The sequence below is a fragment of the Cryptomeria japonica genome, chromosome 8, assembly GCF_030272615.1.
Source record: "Cryptomeria japonica chromosome 8, Sugi_1.0, whole genome shotgun sequence".
NCBI classification, from domain to species: Eukaryota; Viridiplantae; Streptophyta; class Pinopsida; order Cupressales; family Cupressaceae; genus Cryptomeria; species Cryptomeria japonica.
This window is the reverse complement of record NC_081412.1, coordinates 629758951-629779631: the sequence shown is the minus strand read 5'-3', so window position 1 is coordinate 629779631 and position 20681 is coordinate 629758951. Positions and strand designations below refer to the sequence as shown.

At 37.2% G+C, this 20681-nt stretch overlaps 1 protein-coding gene across 1 annotated transcript; it reads left to right on the top strand.

Moving 5' to 3' along the window:
- Window positions 1–17345: 17345 nt before the first annotated feature.
- LOC131045144 (receptor like protein 22) lies at window positions 17346–20120 on the top strand. Its single transcript, XM_057978676.2, has one exon. It carries the CDS (start codon window positions 17346–17348, stop codon window positions 20118–20120), a length of 2775 nt encoding a protein of 924 aa, XP_057834659.2.
- The last annotated feature ends 561 nt before the right edge of the window (window positions 20121–20681 follow it).

Here is a 20681-nt window from a genome sequence, read left to right as displayed (position 1 = left end):
TACCTCTGTTCCTCCTCTTCTATACGTATAGTCTTTATCTTTCATTGTCAAGGACTTGTCATGCTCACAACAAATCGCTATAATCCCCTGTACTATCCCAAGCAAGATTGTATAGTTGAGTGACAATTTTGTCTTGCTTGTAGTTGAGGTTCGGTTGTGTAAATGGTAAAAAATTATCTCCTAGAAGTGCCATGTATGTGGTTAATCAATGAGGGGGCTAGTATGTGTCCCTCCTTCTAGCACCAGTTTTTGTTGATGACTGTTTTGACACACTCGCCGATAGTCAGGTAGCCAATGTGAACACTCACCACCTCTCCTGAAAAGCAATAAGTTCTGGGGAACTAATCACTCCAAGGTCTCTATAGTCGGGTCTCGATGATGATGGGTATCCCAATGGTCGATGTGGTTGTACCTATTAAGGGGCCTACTAGTTAAAACTAAATCCCACTAATCATTAATAACTTCACTTCCTTTTTTTTTTGTATTTTATGGTTTTAAGATTCTTCTGGAATTAAACTGCAAGAGATAGGGAAACAAGAAAACAACAATGAAACCAATTCAATAACAACTCAACAAACTACTCAACTAGTTCTCTGCAATCCAAAATTATCAGATATTATCCAAATTAGCATTCAACAACAGTCCTCTAGTAAACCTGCAAAGTCAACAAATTCACAGACTCATGGAAAGAATATCACCAAAAATATTGTCTACCTCAATAATTCACATACACCACTTACGTGTGCAATATGATTCATAAAGCAATGAATGGAAGATCAAAACACATTGCTAATTCAAAATAATAGACATTACTAGATCACAAAGAATAATTTCATAGAATATATGCGTAGATCAGGCAATCTACAAGTTGTTTCTTGTATTAATTTCAAAGAATGTGTAACAAAAATAGCTTAAGTTCATAACAATCTGCAAAATAATCTAAAATTTCTATGTGGGCCTCAAATCATGAATTTGTGGACCCTTACAAATGCATCAAATTTCTCAATTTATGGAGTTTTCTACCCTACTTTCTAGGAAATAAACCTAATCTAAATTAAGAACTCAAAACAAGGAGTCATAGTTAACTTGCAAGTTTCTGCCTCTAGACTCTAGTTAACTACTACGAAAGAGAGGTTCAGTGAGCACTACAAAGAGAATGTTGTATGAGCCTGACTCTCATAGTCATATATAATTTTGTTCAAAACGGGAAAATGAGTTGGAGCTGCCGTCAGAGTGCCAGTGGAGAAGTCATGCAAAATCTCTTCTGATAAATCCTTCTATCTTTAGTAATTGTAGGTTCATCTTCTACTTCTTTTTATAAGATTTATAATTATTAATGATACATGCAACTTCTTTAGTAGGAGGATCAGCAACATTCTTGATTCTAAATTTATACTTTTTCAAAATTTCCTCTGCCTTCTCTCTTTTCTTCTCCAACTCCCCTATTGTTTATGTTGCCTCTTGACATTGTGTAATTAAGTAAGTATATCTATCCATTAGTGTGACATCAAACTGAACTGGAGGTCCCAAATGTTGGGCCTCATATGCATCCCACTAGCTCAATACTTTCTCTTCCTCCATGACCCCTGTATTAGTTATCCCTAATCCAAAAAATCTGAGTAGATGCTTTACAAAAGCCTCATATTTCAAAACTACCTTGGGGAGAGGAACTCAAATGTCTGCCACATCCTTCACATATTGTTGAAGCATCTCGATCTTCAGCTCCAAAATGTATGCCTAAGAATGCAAGTTCTTACAACTATCACCACCCAAGAGGTCTTCCTCTATTATTACCTCTTCTCCTAGGTGCAAAACTTTACTTAATATCCTGAACTGTTTACTAAATATTTTGAGCTTTCGCTACCATTGCTGAGAAGAAGAAGCTAATGCTCCTCCCACTTGTACCACCTCCTTATACTCCTTCATAGTATTTTGCAAAAATAATTTGATCTTGGAAGAATTTATTTGGGCCCATGACTTTGCTCTAGTGGCCACCTATCTTACCTCTATTAATGCTTTTACCTCTTCTTCTAGAAGTGAATAGGTTGAAGGTAGATTGTCATTTCTATAGGAATCTAGAGGTTTTCCCATCTCTACCAGTGGCTACTTATACTGCTCTAGCTATGCTTTAAGCTCTATGTGGGAGGTATGTTCTTTCTCTATTCGTCCCCTAATGATATTGGTGGCTAGTTCCAAAGTATCCAACTCTTCCCACTTTGTTTGCTTGCCCAATTTTACTTGAGATACTTGGTATTTTGGGGAGGCTTGACCCTCTATGTGAAGTGGAACTACCACATCTGCAACCACTTCACTAGAACCTATTCTTGATAAATGATATAAAACCTTAGGTTTCTTGACCTTTCTTGGTTCTTCCATGATTGCTTGTTGTAGCATAACTTTAGGTAGCTCTATTTTTCTTTTCTTCCTCTCAAAGGTGAATTCGAGCCATTGTGGGACATCTTTGTCCTTGTCACCTTCATGTGGTACCATGTTAGTGGTTACAATATGGATGTCAGCCTATTCTTCTACTTCACCCTCATCCTCTACTCCCATGCATCTGTATCCTTGGAGTGAAGTCATTCGATGGGAAGGACCAGCCCAGAGAGCTACATCTTCATTCAATTGTTTCTACTTGTGCAACTCTTGCAACTTACTATTGAATTCTTCTCTGAATGTCCTTCCCTCCTTATCTATTTCTATCATACCATGTTTGATAGCTATATCCTTAAGGAGGTCTTCTTGGTCTTGAGGGGTCAAGATGAATCTTTCATTCAACAAATCTTCCACCTCACTTGGTTCTTTCTCCCCTCCAAGTGATTGTTGTTTCCTAGGTTGTTCCTCTTTTTGGTCAGAGTCTAATTCAATATTTTTTATAATTACATTCTTGGTGGTAGGCCTAAATGCCTATATCCTAGGTGCCATTGTGGTTGTATCAATGGGTGGTGGTATAGGGGCATTGGTAACTGGGACCTATGTTGTAGCTGTAGGAGGAGGCCTAATGGGTGCATCTTCATCTATTTTTGTTTCTTCTTCTTTCTCTTGAGCACCTTATCTTGCAGTTTGTCCTATAATTGTCCTTGGTGGAAGAACTTCAGCGAGTGGCACAACTCCTAGTCCATCTGTTACTCCAAGGTCTGAAACTTTCTTCAACAATTTAGATTTTCTTATCTGCATAGGAAGCTTTTCTATTAAGTCATCAGTGTTATCTTCAGGGTCAACTGCATCATCCGGGTCAGTGGATTTATTTTTCCTTGAGCTCGATATTGTCTTGCGAGCATATTCCTTATAACCCCTTGACTAGGACACATATGAGGTGGACTCTTTCTGCTTCCCCTTTTAAGCACTCAGCCTAACCCTTAAACTGATCCACTATTTGGTTCTAGTGATGACATCTTGGGAGACTTTGCCTATATTCAGATCTTCATGTGTCGACCACCTTATAGGGGAGAGGACCCTTTTATCAATTTCCTTCTCTTTGTATGCAAAGTCCAGTAAATCTCCATCATCCCTTAGGTCTTTAGGGAGATTAGTTTCTATTTTAAAATCCCTAATTTGGGGTACAAACAGTCTATTATTATTCTTTTCCCTTACTTCAAAATTGTCTTGGAGATTTGCCCAAAAATCCTCCAGTGTGGGCTTGTGCCCCTCATATACTTTAGACATATTTTGCTTGAGTTTCCCGTAGGGATCATAGTACTCCCTAGCATAATCAAATTCTTGTAAGTTCAGATCTTGGAGTTCATGCTCTGCCAACTACGCCACCTGGATTTTTGAATAAGAAAAATACCCAATAGAAATTGAAAAATATATTCCTACCTTATGTTTTGATGATAGGAGGGATTGAAGGTCGAGCAGTTGTCTGACATATTCTGGCAAAATGATGCAATCATTACAATAACTTGGAAGTAGCATAGGGTTCCCTATAAACTCCCTAACCCTTATGTAATTTTAGCATTGGTTTTGAATGAACCAACATGCCCATTCCTCAATGATGGCCATGGCTTCAGGGCTTATTTTGTACCCTGTATCTCCTGTTAGTTTAATAGTTATAGGGAAGTGGAAGGCATCATTGATTCCCATAAAGTGTGCCTTTTTGTTAGTGAGGGGGAGTTGGGAATAATATTCCCAAACCTTCTTTTGCCTTCTTCATCCCCAAGTTGACCTTCCACCTGTAAGCCTGGAAACTTACCTTCTCAGGCAGCCACCCAAATGACATAGGAGGTGAAAAAGAACTTCTTTGTTTAGTGGACCTCCTTCATCTATCTGCATATGTTATCTGAAAGGATCTGAGCCTAATCAAACTATTCTTTCCCTATGAGGATGTTAGTCATGAATTGGAACATCCAAGGATGAAAGTTCTTGCATTCAGGCTTATCAAAGTCCTTGCTCAACATGATGATCAAATCCCTCCATGGCTCTTCGAAATCTGCCCTCAATATATCAGTGGCCTTTAAGCCTGTATTCCTCTCTTCTTCTTGCCAATTTTCATTCATGTGCCTCTTGTTTGAGGTCACATTACTATTCCATAAACCCAGGGCTTCTTCTTCAATAGAAAGGAATATTTCATCTCTTGTGGGGATCCCAAACACAAATCCTAGGATGTTTGGAGACAAATCAATCACCGTCTTGCCCTGTGCATCTATGCATTTCCTAGTATCAGGATCATAAAACTGAGCAATTGTCATGATAAATTCAGGGGCCTATATCGACTGTGGGAAGATAGTAGCCTCCACTAGGCCTGATGTTTTAATTCTTCTCAATGGGGCTTCTAGCCTTGGCTTTTCTAATTGCGCTCTGATATCCTCAATTTCAATGTGGCCTATCTCAGTGTTTGTGACCCATTTGATCTGATCATCCAGTTTTGACACATAGACTTGCCCCTAGTAATGGTACTTCATTGTTATGGAAAATTTGTCTATCTCTTTGCCTCACTTGCTGGGAGTTGGGTCCATCTAATCACTTCAATCTACAAGAAAGAATCAAGCATTAATCCATTGTATAAAAACATTAAAAACTACATCCACCTCGGGACTCCATGGTTTTGGGGTTCCAAGGTAGATAACTCCTTTTTAAACAAATGACCTTGGAACTCCGGGGTTTCGGGGTAAGTAGGCTTAAAACATAAAGTCCAAAACTCTAGGGTTCCAGGGTTCCAGGATGGGTAAACTGGAAAGAGTCTAGAACTCTAGGGTTTCAGGCTTGATATAGTGCAAAAGGGTCCAGAACTCTAGGGTTCTTGGGTTTTGAGTTTTCTATGTGAGGTTAACTTCGGGACTCTGGGGTTACAAGGTCCCAGGGTAAATCCATAGGATACCAAAAAGATATTTCGGAACTCTGGGGTTCCGGGATTTAAACTAATGGGGGTTAGATATGCAGGGCATAACACAACCCAAGGAGAACCAACCCTTGCACTGAGCTCCAACTCAATGATTACAATATCATATATAAAAATAAAAGTAATATCCTTGTTACAAATGAACTTTGTAACTCTCACACATGTCTCTCCATTGGTTCGCCTCTATCCAATTCTCTGTTGGTTCTCTGCTCACCTTCTCTCTGCTATAACTTTACTAGTTCAACCTTTGTATCTTCTCTTCCGGTACTTAGTTCTCTTCTCACTGCCGGTTCACAACTTTCTGGTTACTTCACTTGTCAATTTAACCCCTGAACCATTATTCTCTGTTTCTTCTCTACAGGATCACTCTTCTCTTATTCCTTTCCCAGTTCATTATGTGCACAAGTTTAGACCACTATCAGGCTCAATGATAGTCTATCGGTTGCTTCACCCTTCGTCGGTTACACTCTTCTAACATGTTCTCTCTTGAGCACTTAGTAACCTCTATGATTATTGATGAGCACTTGACTGATTATCTATCCAGTCTCACTCCCTTTACTAGCCTAACTCTCTCTTGTAGCATAAGCTAATTTGGTCTTCGATTTGCATATTTATACTATGTCTTCCCACCAAAATGACATTCAAACTTCTGACACACTAGGGTTCCTTCATCAACCTTGAGGCAAATCAAATCCAATCAAATATCCTTCTAGAGATTGACCACCCACAATGGATCAATCAAACTCCACCAAGCCCGATGCATCCAGAACACGTTTGCCATATTTGGCAAACATGACACCTCTTTCGGTCTACACTTGTCAAACACCTATGAAGCGATCACGCAGATAGCTTCACCTACCCTGATCAACACTTGGACACTTGGCCTTGATCATTAAGCCACTAAATCAGATCTATGTTGTCTAATCAATCTCGTGCCGCACCCTTCTACACTCGACCCGTGATACACACTATCAACTTTAATATTGACCAGTCACCACCTACCTCACTAAACACAGTATGCATGACACCTATCTCCTACGTGTCAACTTTATTGGCATCCACCTCTGCTAATTCTTTTGTGTCAATCCAAACAAGATCACCGACCAACCACACAACCTTTTTCATCTACCGGTTCACATACCCTGTCAGTTATACCCTAACCAGTCTGCCTTCAAGCTTGTAATTTTCTTGTCTTCTGGTGGAACACCATTACCAGTTACTTCACATTCTAGACCATTGCACACTCAAATTCATCAGACAAGAGCTCTTCACTTGTCACTTTATTAGCTTTACCAGTGGACATGCTTACCAGTAAGTACGTTGGTGACACCATGTCATGAATCTTCAATGGTCTCCATCTTAAATCCGGTTACACTCTCTTTCGGCAACTACTTAAACTTTGCCTTCTTCATCAATAGACCGGTTGTCCTATCAACTGGTTTGTCAAAGTGACAAACCTATCCTTCCCTCTTTGTGTTGGCAACTCATCATGTCTATCTGGTTAATCTGGTACATATCTTTGATTTCATGCACCTAAGGCAACTTAGTATTTCACTGGTTCATCCAGTGTGAGCCTTCAATCACCTACCTTCTACTCTTTTGTCTTATCTTGGAGGAATATGATGTATTCTATGCATAATAAGAGATAATCTCTACTTGTTAGTGGGAGTGGATCCTTGTCATCTCATTCAACATTGCACCATTATGGCTTCCTTGTTTTAGCAGGCATATCTTCAAGCATGCACATATGATCTAATTGGGTACACTCTCTATGAGTCTTCTCATCATTTGGTGACTGCATCTTTATCCGATGGGAGTCTTATTGTTTCACATCCAAAATAATGAATAATGATGAATAGTAAATACCTAGCAGGTACTGAGAGGGGGGGGTGAATCAGTATAGACAAAAATTTCTCCGATAACTTAAACTGCAAAGACTTCTCTAACTGGCAAATAGCATCATCAACCCAAATCAAGACACTACTAGTAAAACACAATGAGACTGTAAAAGACATAAACCGGTAACACTTAGAACTTCTTAAAACCTAATATCTCATTTCAACTTCACCCATATGCTTAAGCAAGTAATACATCAGAAATACAATGACCATTAGATCAGCATGCTTTACCACTTAACAAAAAACACTAAATCATCACATGAAAAAGCATCACACATAAAACACTGATTTTTCACATGGAAACCCAACTGGGAAAAACCACGGTGGGAATGAATACCCACAAGTTATTCTTGAACTCTCTTGAAGTCCGCTCTGTTAGGAGTCTAGTCTAGTTAAAGACTTTACAATAGGTTCTGCTAGGAACTGGTCCTGCTAGGGATCACCCGGTTAAGGGATGGCTAAATACTTGGTTAGAGGTTAAAACCCTATTAAAGGTTACCTCATAAGAGGATTTGAAGAACTCAATGATTTTGAGTCACCCTGTTAAAAGATTTACAAAAAGCCTGCTAAAGCTACTCGGTAAAGGGATTTTCCAAATGTTGAAATGGTTAGAAGTCAATAGGTAATACACTAATTTGATAACAACACTCAATGCCATGGAAAATTCACTTCAGTTCCTTTACATCTGCAATCACAATCTACAGATCTCTACTCACTTCTCCGGTCTGGCAAGAATCACTTCACATACATCCATTTGCCAACAACTTCAAACGAAAAACATCATTGTCCTTATAGATAACAATTAGGTTGGTGGCCAAAACCTAAAACCCTAAGAATGTAGGTTAACAATACAATCGGTCCAATCCTGACCATTTAATCATATTACTTAGGATAAAACAATCTTGAACAAATCTCAAGACATTCTTTATTGTCCGTTCTTCACTGCTTCTGGAAGCTGATAACCCATCACACGCTCTCCACTATTTACTAAGATTTTGCACATTCCCGAGGTAGATAGAATCAATCTCTTCATGCAAGATCCTCAAGGAAATCCTTCACACACACAATGTTGATGTGGCAACACAATCTAATCTTTTTCAATGCTAACTCATCATAGGATGTCGTCGATCGAATCACACAGACTTGGAATGCATCAACCGGAAACCCTGAAGCTGATACTACCAACCGGTAGTCATATCAAGTGAAACCCTGATACAAAATTTGCATATACTAGTGCACTTGCTAGTTTACTTACTTCAACATACCGGTTCACTTATACTAATTCACACTTCATCATATTGACATCAATGACAACATAAACTATCATCATATCATCAAACTCTGCACATATGCCAACAATATCCCCCTTTGGCATTGATGACAATACACAAAGATATCTCTACATTTTCTTCCATATTATATGTCTTCAATATTGCAGATATCTTTTCCACTTCACATCTTCTCCCCCTTTGACAACAATGCCAAAGTGGAGGCACAAGCTTCCATGTTCCACTATGCTACTCCCCCTGAGGAGTAGCATCCTTCAATACATAAATCCTGAAAATATTTGACAATGCAATACTTGACTGATGTGGAGCACATACCTTTAGTTCACCTCTTGAAGGGGCAGCACCTCTAATTCACCTCTTAAATAGGTAAATGTAGCCTTCAGTAGAGGCTTGGTGAATATACCTGCTAACTGCTCCTTACTGGAAACATGTTCCAATACAACCTCTTTGTTCTAAACTTTCTCCCTCAAGAAATGATACTTGAGCTCGAAGTGCTTGGTTATAGCATGCAATACCAGATTCTTGGAGATATTAATGGTACTTGTGTTATCACAAAAGATACTCATCGATTCAGATACAGGGACTTTGAAACCACTTAATACATGCTTCATCCAAATTGTTTGAGTACAATTCATAAATGCTGCTACATATTTTGCTTTTGTTGTGGACTAAGAGATACAACTCTGCTTCTTGCTCATCCATAAGACTAGTCTACCACCAAGAAAGAATGCACCACCGGTTGTGCTCTTTCGATCATCCACATTACTAGCCCAGTTGGCATCGGTAAACACTTTGAGATTGAAATCATTATTGTATGAATACCACAATCCATAATCTATAGTTCCCTTCAGATATCTAAGAATCTACTTGACTGATATCAAGTGGGATTCTTTTGGACTTTTCTAAAAATGTGCAGCAATGCCCACTGCATGTGCAATGTCCGGTCTGCTATGTACTACATAGTGAAATTTACCAATCATTGACCAGTATTCCTTTTCATTCACCAACGCTGAATCATCTTCTTTAGACAATTTACAACTGATCATCATCGATGTACCAACCAGTTTGTTGTCTTTTATGCGAAGGTCTTCAAGACCTCTTTGACATACTTGGACTGAGTGATAAAGATACCATCTTTCATTTATTGAATTTTTAGTCCAATGAATAACTTGATCTCTTTGATTAGTGACATCTCAAATTCCTTCTTCATTTCATCGGCAAATGTATGGCTCATCTTATCATCTCCACCAAAAATTATGTCATCAACAAACACTTCACAGATCAGAATTTGATCTCCTTCTGACTTCAGATAGATATTGCTATCTTCACTTGTTCTTTTAAATCCAATCTTCGTAAGGTTGGAGTCTAAACGTTCATACCATGCTCTAGGTGCTTTCTTCAATCCATACAAGGCTTTAAGTAGCCTACACACCATATCACTATCTTCTATTAGGGAAAACCCATCTGGTTGCTCTATATACACTTCTTCAAGTATTCCATTCAGAAATGCAGATTTTACATCCATCTGATACACTTTGAATCCCTTGAAGGCTGCATATGCAAGTAGCATTCAAACTCCTTCCAATATAGCTATCGGAGCAAAGGTTTCTCCATAGTCTTCTCCTTCTTCTTGAGCATATCCCTTACATACCAATCTTGCTTTGTTTCTTTCCACTGTGCCATCTTCATTCAGCTTGTTTCTGAAAACCCATTTGGTGCCAATAACATTTTTGTGCTCAAGTCTGGGAACCAAAGACCATGTACCATTCTTTTCTATCTGGTCACGTTCTTCTTCCATAGCCTTAATCCAGTCTTCATCTTTGTGTGCCTCTTTAAATGTTTTGGGCTCAAATTCAGAAATCATGCAAGGATTCTCTCTGACGTTTCTTGTTGTAAGTATTCCTGCATCCTTATCCCCTATGATTTGCTTTGGATCATGATGCAACTTTACATACCTAGGAACGATCTTATCTGATTCCTCTAGCTTTTCCTCTTCATCCTCATCTTCATCTTCATCTACCACAACATCTACTGGTGTAGGAGCATTGTTGATTGTACTTGGTTGTTTTGCAACCGGTTCCCAGAAGGTTACACTTGATTCATCTACCCCTCACTCGCTGTTGGTTTCCTCAGGTTTCTTAGAGGTTTCATCAACTCTAACATTGATACTTTCAACAATTTTTTGAGTCCTATTGTTAAAACACTTGAGATCTTTGCTCTTGGTGGAATACCCTAGGAATATTCCCTCATCACATTTTGCATCAAACTTGCTCTGGTGTTCACTTCTCTTGATATAACACTTGCTACAAAATACTCTAAAGTAGCTTACTACTAGAGTCTTACCAATCCAATACTCATAAGGAGTTTTATCCTTACCTTTCTTGATGAGTACCCGGTTCAGAATGTAGACTACAGTGCTCACTGCTTCTCTCTGAAAAGTGTGAGCAACCTTCCCTTGAATTAGCATCGTTCTAGTTGCTTCAACTATAGTCTGGTTGTTCCTTTCTGCTAGGCCATTTTGTTGTGGAGTCCAGGGGGTAGACAATTTCCTCTTGATGTCATTATCTTCATAGTACTTATTGAATTCACTAGAAGTGAATTCACCTCCTTGTTTTGTTCTAAGGCATTTTATCCTCTTACCGCTTTCCTTTTCAACTAGTGCTCTAAAGGCTTTAAACTTTCCAAAAGATTCAAACTTGTCTTTCAAGAATGTGACCCACATCATTCTTGAGCAATCACCAGTGAGAATCATAAATTACCTATCTCCCTGAACACTCCTAGTTTTGATAGGACCACACAAATCAATATGCACAAGATCAAGTAAATTATCTACTATGAAAGATTTACCTTTGAAGGTTGAGGAAGACATTTTCCCCAGTTGACATTCTCTGCACAAAGGATTCTCTGGTTTGTTCAGCACGGGCAATCCTCTAACTGCCTTGATCTTACTAGCCTTCACAATATTATCAAAATTTACATGGCAGAGTCTTCTATGCCATATCCAACTGTCATCAAACTTAGCCATTAGAGATTCACTGATATTTGTATTTAATTAAAATAAGTTATCTCTAGTCTGCATACCAGAGGCCATCAGTTCACCACTCTTTCCTTTTATTTTGCACACTCCACCTTTGAATTCCTAAGTGAGTCCTTTATCATTCAGCTGGGCAACATTCAAAAGGTTATGTTTGAGACCTTCTACCCAATACACATTATCAGCACTACTTTTTCCATTAAGAGAGATGGACCCTTTGCCTTTTACCATACATGGTGCATCATTACCAAATTGGACTACACCTCCATCATACTCTTCCAGTGACAGAAAAGTTTTCTGGTCACCAGTCATGTGGTGAGAACATCCACTATCAATAATCCACTCATTAGAATTATTAAAGCGGGAGACAAGAGCCTTCTTGTCTAGCACATCTTCCTTAATGGCTACAAACACTATGTCTTTGCTTTCTTCATCTTCTGATTCATCATCAGTGACACCTTCATCGACTGCAACAAGACAGTTTCTCCTATTTCCTCCTTTGAAATTTTTAAACTTCTCCGGTTTGTCCTTAATATCACTATTAGGACAATTGAAAGCAATGTGTCCTATCCTATTGCAAGAAAAACATTTCAAAGGGAGCTTACCTCTATATTTTCCAGTTCCCTTAGGAAGTCTCTTGGCAAGAAGAGCTTCAAATTCCATTAGGATCTCCTCATCATCCATATCTCTATTTTGTCTAGGTTCATAGCTGGTACTAGCTTCTTTTCCCTTTCTAGATAGTGCAGCAGATGCTCTAAAGGTTGATTTAGTCTTCTGAACACTGTCATCATAACTATTTAGATCATATGCGGTCAACTTAGCAATTATGGACTCTAGGGATACCTTTGTCTTGTCAATAGATCTCAACTCCTGAATAGTGGCAACCGTTATTGCATAGACTGGTAATAAGGATCTCAAAACCTTGCTAACAATGGTGGGATCATCCATTGTACCTCCTGCACTCTTGATGTCTCCAACAACAGTTTTAATTCTTATCCCATATTGTTGAATGGTCTCTCCTTCAACCATCCGCATGTCTTCAAATTTTCCTCTAAAGCTTTCTTCCTTAGCGTGCTTCACATGCTCATCACCACCATAGATAGTCTCCAAAGTATCCCATACATCTTTGGGATTGTCTCTATCCTGAACATCTATAAACTCAATATCAGATAGACTGCTGATGAGAGCTTCCATGACTTACCCATTCTCCTAAATTTTTCTTCTTTGATCATCAGTGAGAGTACTGGTAGGGACAACATAAGTATCACAAGCTCTCCACCATTTACTAAGATTTTGCACATTCCCGAGGTAGATAGAATCAATCTCTTCATGCAAGATCCTCAAGGAAATGTGATCTAATATTCATTTCAATGCTAACTCATCATAGGATGTCGTCGATCAAATCACACAGACTTGGAATGCATCAACCGGAAACCCTGAAGCTGAGACTACCAACCAGTAGTCATATCAAGTGAAACCCTGATACAAACTTTGCATATACCGGTTCACTTGCCAGTTTACTTACTTCAACATACCGGTTCACACTTCATCATACCGATTCACTTATACCGATTCACACTTCATCATATTGACATCAATGACAACATACACTATCATCATGTCATCAAACTCTGCATCTATGCCAACACAAACATCCAATAGCATACCGGTTGGCACTTCTACATTAGCTCACTTGCCAGTTGGCAACAATGCACTTCCAACATATCACTTACCGTTTGTTATCCAATACCAGTCTCCAGTCCTTATGTCTTCAACACAAGCCAATACTAACTTATGTACCAGTGACTCCAATGATCATTATGCTAGATGGCATTCTCTTCCTTCCTGGTGACCTACTATGCTAGTTGACATCAATGACACTATTTTTGGTATGCATCAATGACAACACTACTCATCAATCTCCCATACCAATTTACATCAATGACAACACAATGCCAACAATTTTGTTATGATTTCTTGCCTTTAAAGCTTTCTAGTTAAAAGATCTACCTTATTTACTTTCTAGTTAAAAACATACGTAGAATCTATTGTTTGTATATTATTAGAAGGTAGTCACACCTTGTAAAATAATTAGAGAGTGGATGTAAAACATCATTAACATTTGTCTCAATCATTAATTTTTAGTTGTCACTTCCATGGGTGAAAGAATATAGAGTTAGGTGGCAAATCTGTCAAACAACAACAATCAATATTAAGGTTTTTTTTTCTTGGAAGAGATGAAAAAGGATTTTCACAAGGAGATAGCATGGGAAGAGGAAGGCTTATCATCCTTTAAGGCAATTTTTTCCTTTGAAATACATGGTAGTGGGGGGTCTTGACTTTGGTGAAGGGAATTATGGGTCAAGGCAAGGTTAGTGATAGGAATGTTCTATAAACAATAGTTAAAAATTGTATAAATAAGACCCTTGTGTAACAAAGGATAAATCCCTTTAGCAACACATTTTTTAATGAAAGAGAAAAGGAAAAACAAGTAACTTAAAGGGTTTGTGGTGACTTAAGTGATTTAGGAGAGAGTAGTGGTAGCCATAGACTATAGAAAATCTCCCCTCCAAAGTGAAATATTTTATTAAGTAATAACTTATATCTCCCCATGGCAGCAACACCTTTTCTCTACTAAATCCATATTGGTGCCTTTTCAGTCTCTCTCCATCTTCCAAAAAAAAGAAAAATGTAATCCTCATATGCTTTTTCTTGGCTTAATTGAGGGACTTTCTCACGCTATTCATGAATAACAACATATAGATATTTGTCACTATCTTTCATAATTTTGAACAAGGGATTTTTTCCCCTATCAAAAAATCCCAAACTTGGGTATTTTTTTTACGAGAGTCATACAAAGTGGGCTCAACTCATAACCTCTGGCTTCCCATGATTGAAATTATTGTGTACCTAAAACCAAAACACTCAACACTACCAGAACCTAGAGCAAGAAAAACTAATCTTTTAGTAGATAGTTCTAGAAACTAATTGAAATAAAATCTTGTGGCTGACCAAAATCCCCTTTCTAGCTAACACACAAGAAAAAACATAAAGTTAATTCTCTTTCTTCTCTCCATAGTTTCTTTATTTCTTTATAAACAATAATTATTGCAGGGAGTCCTTCTACAAGGTGTACTCATACACTTTTCTATTGTGAATAAAGATATTAATTTTATAAATCTCCCAGGGATATATATTACTATCAATTTGGCAATCATTACCCAAATATTCTTCATAAAGTTTAGAGATGTCATGGCATTGCCAAGTCACCAAATCCTTTCTTTTCCACCTCAGCTCTAGAAAGTTATTCACATTTCACACAAGAATAACAATAAATACTAATTTAAATATTTCATTTTTATGCATAATTAATCAACCCTTCATATCTATTATTGTTTAAAATATATCCTTGATGACATGATGAGGGATTTCCAATATTTAAACTTAAATATTTCATTAGAAAATGTATCCACGGCTTTATTTCCCTCTCTATAGGTGTGGGTAGCTTCCCAATTTTGAGAACAACTCTATAATATGCTTACTATCCTCCATATAATTTTTTATTTTCCATGACAAGGAAGCTTTTGACCCTAGAACATTTATGAAATTTTTTTAATCCCCCTTCAATAGAGACATTATTAAACCAATGGATGAAGTTTCCTTTAAGACCCCACCAAAAGACGATAGCTTCCATTTCATAGCTTCCATTTCATTGTTAGTTTTTGACCCCAAATATTCAATCATATTCCTTCTATCAGTCTCCCCTTAGAATCCCTTATAATTCCCACAGTCATTGCCACACCAGCTTTTGTCTTGCTACACTTGTCAAAATTTAACTTAACCCAATATTCACCTAGCCTTCTCCATCATACATGGCTTTCTCTTATTAGGTAGAGTAGTTGATGATTGTAGTTAAATTTTCTTTTCATGACAATAATTATTGTTGTAATATACATTTATTTTATTTTACTTTTTATTGTATTGAGAAACCTTAACCTAAAATATGCAACCATTATCAAAAAAATTCTAGTTACTTTAAATTTAACAATTAAAAAATGATATCTAATAGTAATTGGAAGGGGAAAACTATGTATTTTAAAGAAAGTGTGAAAGGTTTGGATTTTATTTGTGGTTACAACCTTGTTAATTATAGTTAGCACAAGCTTTCTATATAGACTCAAAGACTTGTAACTAAATCTTTAGAAAAATTGGGTAAGGTTATAGAGAGGGATTTGTTTATTAATTTGTTCAAAATCACTATTTTGCAAACAATCTAAAGACTAGGAATTTATTTATATCCTTTGAGAATCAAAATCCTAATAGATGATACATAGAAAACATATGAAAATATGAGAAACAAAATAGGGCATGGGTATTAGAAGCACTACATACCTTCTCTTTCTATGAACACACCACACACAAATTAAACCCACTACTTAGAATGTAGTTCAAGATAAGATTGTATATATCTTATCTCAATGGAAAAATTTGTACATATGATGGATTATAGTCAACAAATTATTGTAGATTGTCAAATTGTAGAAAGAAGTAACTTTCAATTAAATTATTTTGCCACCATGTCATATCAATAACATTATTAATTGTCATTTGAAACATTAATAGAGTTGGCAATTTTTGCAATGGCCATTTTCAAAATAAATCAATAAAAAATACACAAAAGTTTAAAATGTATGACATGTACAATAGTGATCATGTCATTCAAACCATTAATAGAGTGGACACATGATTTAATGAATTAGATCCTTAAGATATCATTTTTTTAAAAGAAGAATTTTTTTTCTTTTACATTCATTATATCCAATATATAAATAAATAATATTTTACAATTATTTGAAATAGAAAATTAAATACAAGCTATAAGATTTTTGTTCAATTTTTTTTTAATTATATATTTGATTAACTGAACCAATGAAAAAAAGGAATGTTTGGTCTGTGCCTCATAAGTTGTTTAATGTCTTACTTTTGTTATGGGGCCTTTCAGTTTTAATATTCTTTGTTGTATTAACTGTTGATTAAGACTTCATGGAACTTTTATAATGTAAAGGGTTTCAGTCCCTTCAAAACCTGTTTTTGTCTTAATAAAAAACTAATAACATTAGAACTGAAAATTAAACTTCTAATTTAAAACACTAAGAAAAATATGAGATTTCCTATCAAATATTAAAACTTTAAAAACGTCTTAATCTGAATGAGTGTATGAGGACCACCCCGAATTTTGTATGCTTTACCAGTGCACAGTTTATCCACTTGGATGTGAGACTGCTACTTTTTCACTCAAAGTAATATATGGACGGGAAAATGGTAGATGTGGGACGGCTACTTTTCCACTTACAAAGTAATGCATGGAAGATGGTAGATGCGATTGTGTCGATGTGAGACCACCGCACTCCCACTTGTTCAATAATACATCGAATACGATACTAAATACTGTGTGAATGTGAGACCAATACACTTCCACTCATTCAATCGTACATAGAAATGACAAAACTATCATGATCGACTGACTCTTTGATTCATTCAATAATACTGAGAAGATGTCTGATTGTGCAAGTATGAAAACACTAGATTTCAACTTGTTCAATAATAGTAATTGTGTGAATGTGAAAGTAAATGTCTACTTTTCGAATCCTCCAATAATAAACGGCACGCCCATTATCACAACGATGTTTAAGCGAACCAAGGGATGTATTTAGTCATCATATTCCCTGTTCTCTGATCAGCTCTTTTAATTGAAAGCGAAGATATATGCACTTTAGTTTGCGGAAGACATGGAAGCTACGCTTGCATATAGCAGAGTTGCCCTTACAGTCATAACAATATCATGGGGCCTCTTATGTTTCATCGCTTATCCTGCAATTGCGTGCCCCCTCACTGAAAGAAATCTTCTCCTGGACTTCAAGGAAGCAGTTGTAGATGAGGAGAGAAAGCTAAGTTCCTGGCACGGATTGAATTGCTGCACATGGAGTGGGGTTGGTTGTAACTTCGGCACAGGCCATGTTTCTTTACTCGATTTGAGTGGATACGAGTTGGAGGGTTACATCCATTCATCGTTGTTCGAACTTGCAGAGTTAGAGCACCTCGATCTCAGTGAGAACTACTTCAAAGGTACATTCGCTCCACATATTGGAATGTTAAAGAAACTCACTTTTCTTAATTTGTTTGATGCTGGCGATGTAAATGAATTCTATGTAAGTGAATTTAATGTGAGTTTGGAAAGCTTATCAAATCTGGTAAGCTTGGAAAATCTGTGTCTGGATGGAGTAAACATCTCTGTAAGCAAAGGGTGGGGTGAAGCTGTTGGCAATCTACACAACCTTCAACAACTCAGCATGTCTGACTGTGGGCTTAGCGGACCAATTCCCAATTTCCTGCTCAACCTCACTTCTCTCCTTCATCTCCGTCTTTCACAGAATTCTTTGTCAGCGCAAATACCTGCTTGGTTTGAAAATGTGACTGCCCACTTGGTGTCACTTGATCTCTCCGACAATTACAATCTTGGAGGAGATATTTCTTTCATAGGGCAACATATTTCTCCGTCACTGACTAGCATTATTCTTTCACGGACAGCTGTGGAGGGCGAAATTCCATCTGCTATAGGGAATATGTCATCCTTGGAGATTCTTCGTCTGTTCAATACTAGTATTGAAGGTAAAATTCCTCTGTCCATCGCGAATCTCTCTAAACTTGTTTGTTTGGATCTGTTCTACAACAAGTTAACGGGGTCAATCCCACCTTCGTTGGGAACACTTTCTTCCCTTTCATATCTTGACCTCAGGCACAATCAATTCGATGGCCCAATTCCACACACAGTTTCAGATCTTGTTAGCATAAAACACCTTTGGCTGAACTCCAATAGTTTAAGTGGCTCCATTTCCCTTTCTCTCTTCGATAATCTCACTAGACTTGAATATCTGTTCCTTTCCGATAATCACCTAACTGTGACTAGTGATTCAACATGGCTTCCACAGTTTAAAAACCTCAGGGCTCTGCGACTATCTTCCTGCAAGTTAGAAAGAATTCCACCATTTCTAGTGACCCAATATGACTTGATAGAGCTGGATCTGTCTACTAACAGCATCGCAACAAATATTCCATCATGGATATGGGACTTGACCAGTCTTTATTATTTGAACCTTAGTTGCAACCAATTAACAGGTTCGCTGCCGTCTGGTCTAACATTCATGAATCTTTCGTATCTCGATCTGCACAGTAACAGCTTAGAAGGTCCTCTTCCTCTTCCTCCTGATGCTCACCTGTTGGATCTGTCGGTTAATCATTTTAATGGTTCTATTCCTGCTGATTGGGGTGCATACCTTTCAAATATGTGGTTTTTATCCTTGTCGGGGAACAATCTCAGTGGAGCCATTCCAGATTCCATTTGCCCTTCAGATTTGCAAGTTCTTGACCTCTCAAGTAATATGCTGAGCAGCATTCCTCCTCATTTGACAAGGAAATGTTCTGTTCTCAGTGTTCTAGATTTGGCGCAGAATCATCTGGAAGGTAAAATTCCAGCAGAATGGAGAAACCTGAAACAGCTTAATACATTGAAGCTTGCTGGTAATCAGTTGAGAGGAGTTCTTCCGTCTTCGCTTTCAAAATGCCGCTCTCTGCAAGTATTGGATTTGGGAAATAATAATTTACAAGGCACAATCCCCCATTGGATTGGAAAGCTATCACAACTGCATGTGTTGGTGTTAAGGTCCAATCATTTCCATGGCAGTGTCCCACACCAGGTGATTCACCTTCCAAATCTTCAAATTCTGGACCTTTCACACAACCACCTTTCAGGACCTATCCCAAGCAACCTTACAAACTTGCTTGCAATGGTCAATGCATCACAGAGTAATCCAAACCATTTGGAAAAGCATACTAACGATAATACAATATATACAAATAAAATTGCAATTTCCTGGAAAGGTGCCGATGCTGAGTTTGTGAAAGTTCTTTTCATTCTTAAATGTATTGATCTTTCAAACAACAATTTATCGGGGAATATTCCTCTCACAATGGGATCCCTTAAGGGCTTGATAGCCCTTAATATTTCAAGAAATCATCTCAGTGGCCAAATCCCGAAGACACTGGGAGGCATGGATCAGCTAGAGTCTCTGGACCTCTCACTAAACAGGCTGAATGGCGAAATTCCGTTAGAACTTCAGTTGCTGAGTTATTTGCAGTTCTTGAATCTATCTTACAACATGCTTGATGGAAAAGTACCCCACGGGGGGCAGTTTCTAACCTTTGGGGAGTCGTCCTACTTAGGCAATCCTAAGCTAAGTGGGATTCCATTTACCAATACAAGAGTCTGCAACAACTCTTCTGGCTATGACAACTGCACAAGTATTGATACAATTGGTAAAGTAGAGAATTCAGATGGTGAAATGAAAGGGTGGGGGATCGGACTTGGATTGAGTTATGGTTTGGGATTCTCTATTGTGATTGGAATATTGACTTTCAATAAGAGGGTGAGAGGGAGAGTCTTCAATTTGTATGATGATGCAATTTTAGCTGTTGATCGGTGTATAACAGGGAATAAGTTCAAGTAGATACCATTATACATAGGGTTGGTTTAGTATACATGGACAAAGTTTTCTGTTAGTATACGACCACTGCAACTTTGTAAGCATGAGGGAAGCTAGAAATTGCTTGTGCTACTGATGCCGTCAATATTTTAATGCGTAATATATGTGATTGTTACAGTTTTTGTTTTTAGAAATTAATGTGATGTGTAAAATGTAATTTAAGGGATAAACTTATATATTTATAAGTTTTTTAAATTAAATTTATTATTTAAATATATAACTATAATATATAATTTTTTGAATATTAATTGATCTTTATTATTTTAAATTTACTAATTATATATATTTTTTACTTAAAAATATGGTATATGATAAGATCAATTTTTGGATTAGATCAGGGAGTTCAATTCAATTTATCTATTTCAAAATTTAAATTTTTATTTGTTGCTGACCTTTTTTTTTTACAATCTAAATGTTTTTATGGTATAATGGCCAAACCAATTGAATTAGAATACTACTTGTTCTTATATAACTATTGTGTTCTTATAAAAAAGAAGTACCAACTTCCAACCTAAAAATAGACAC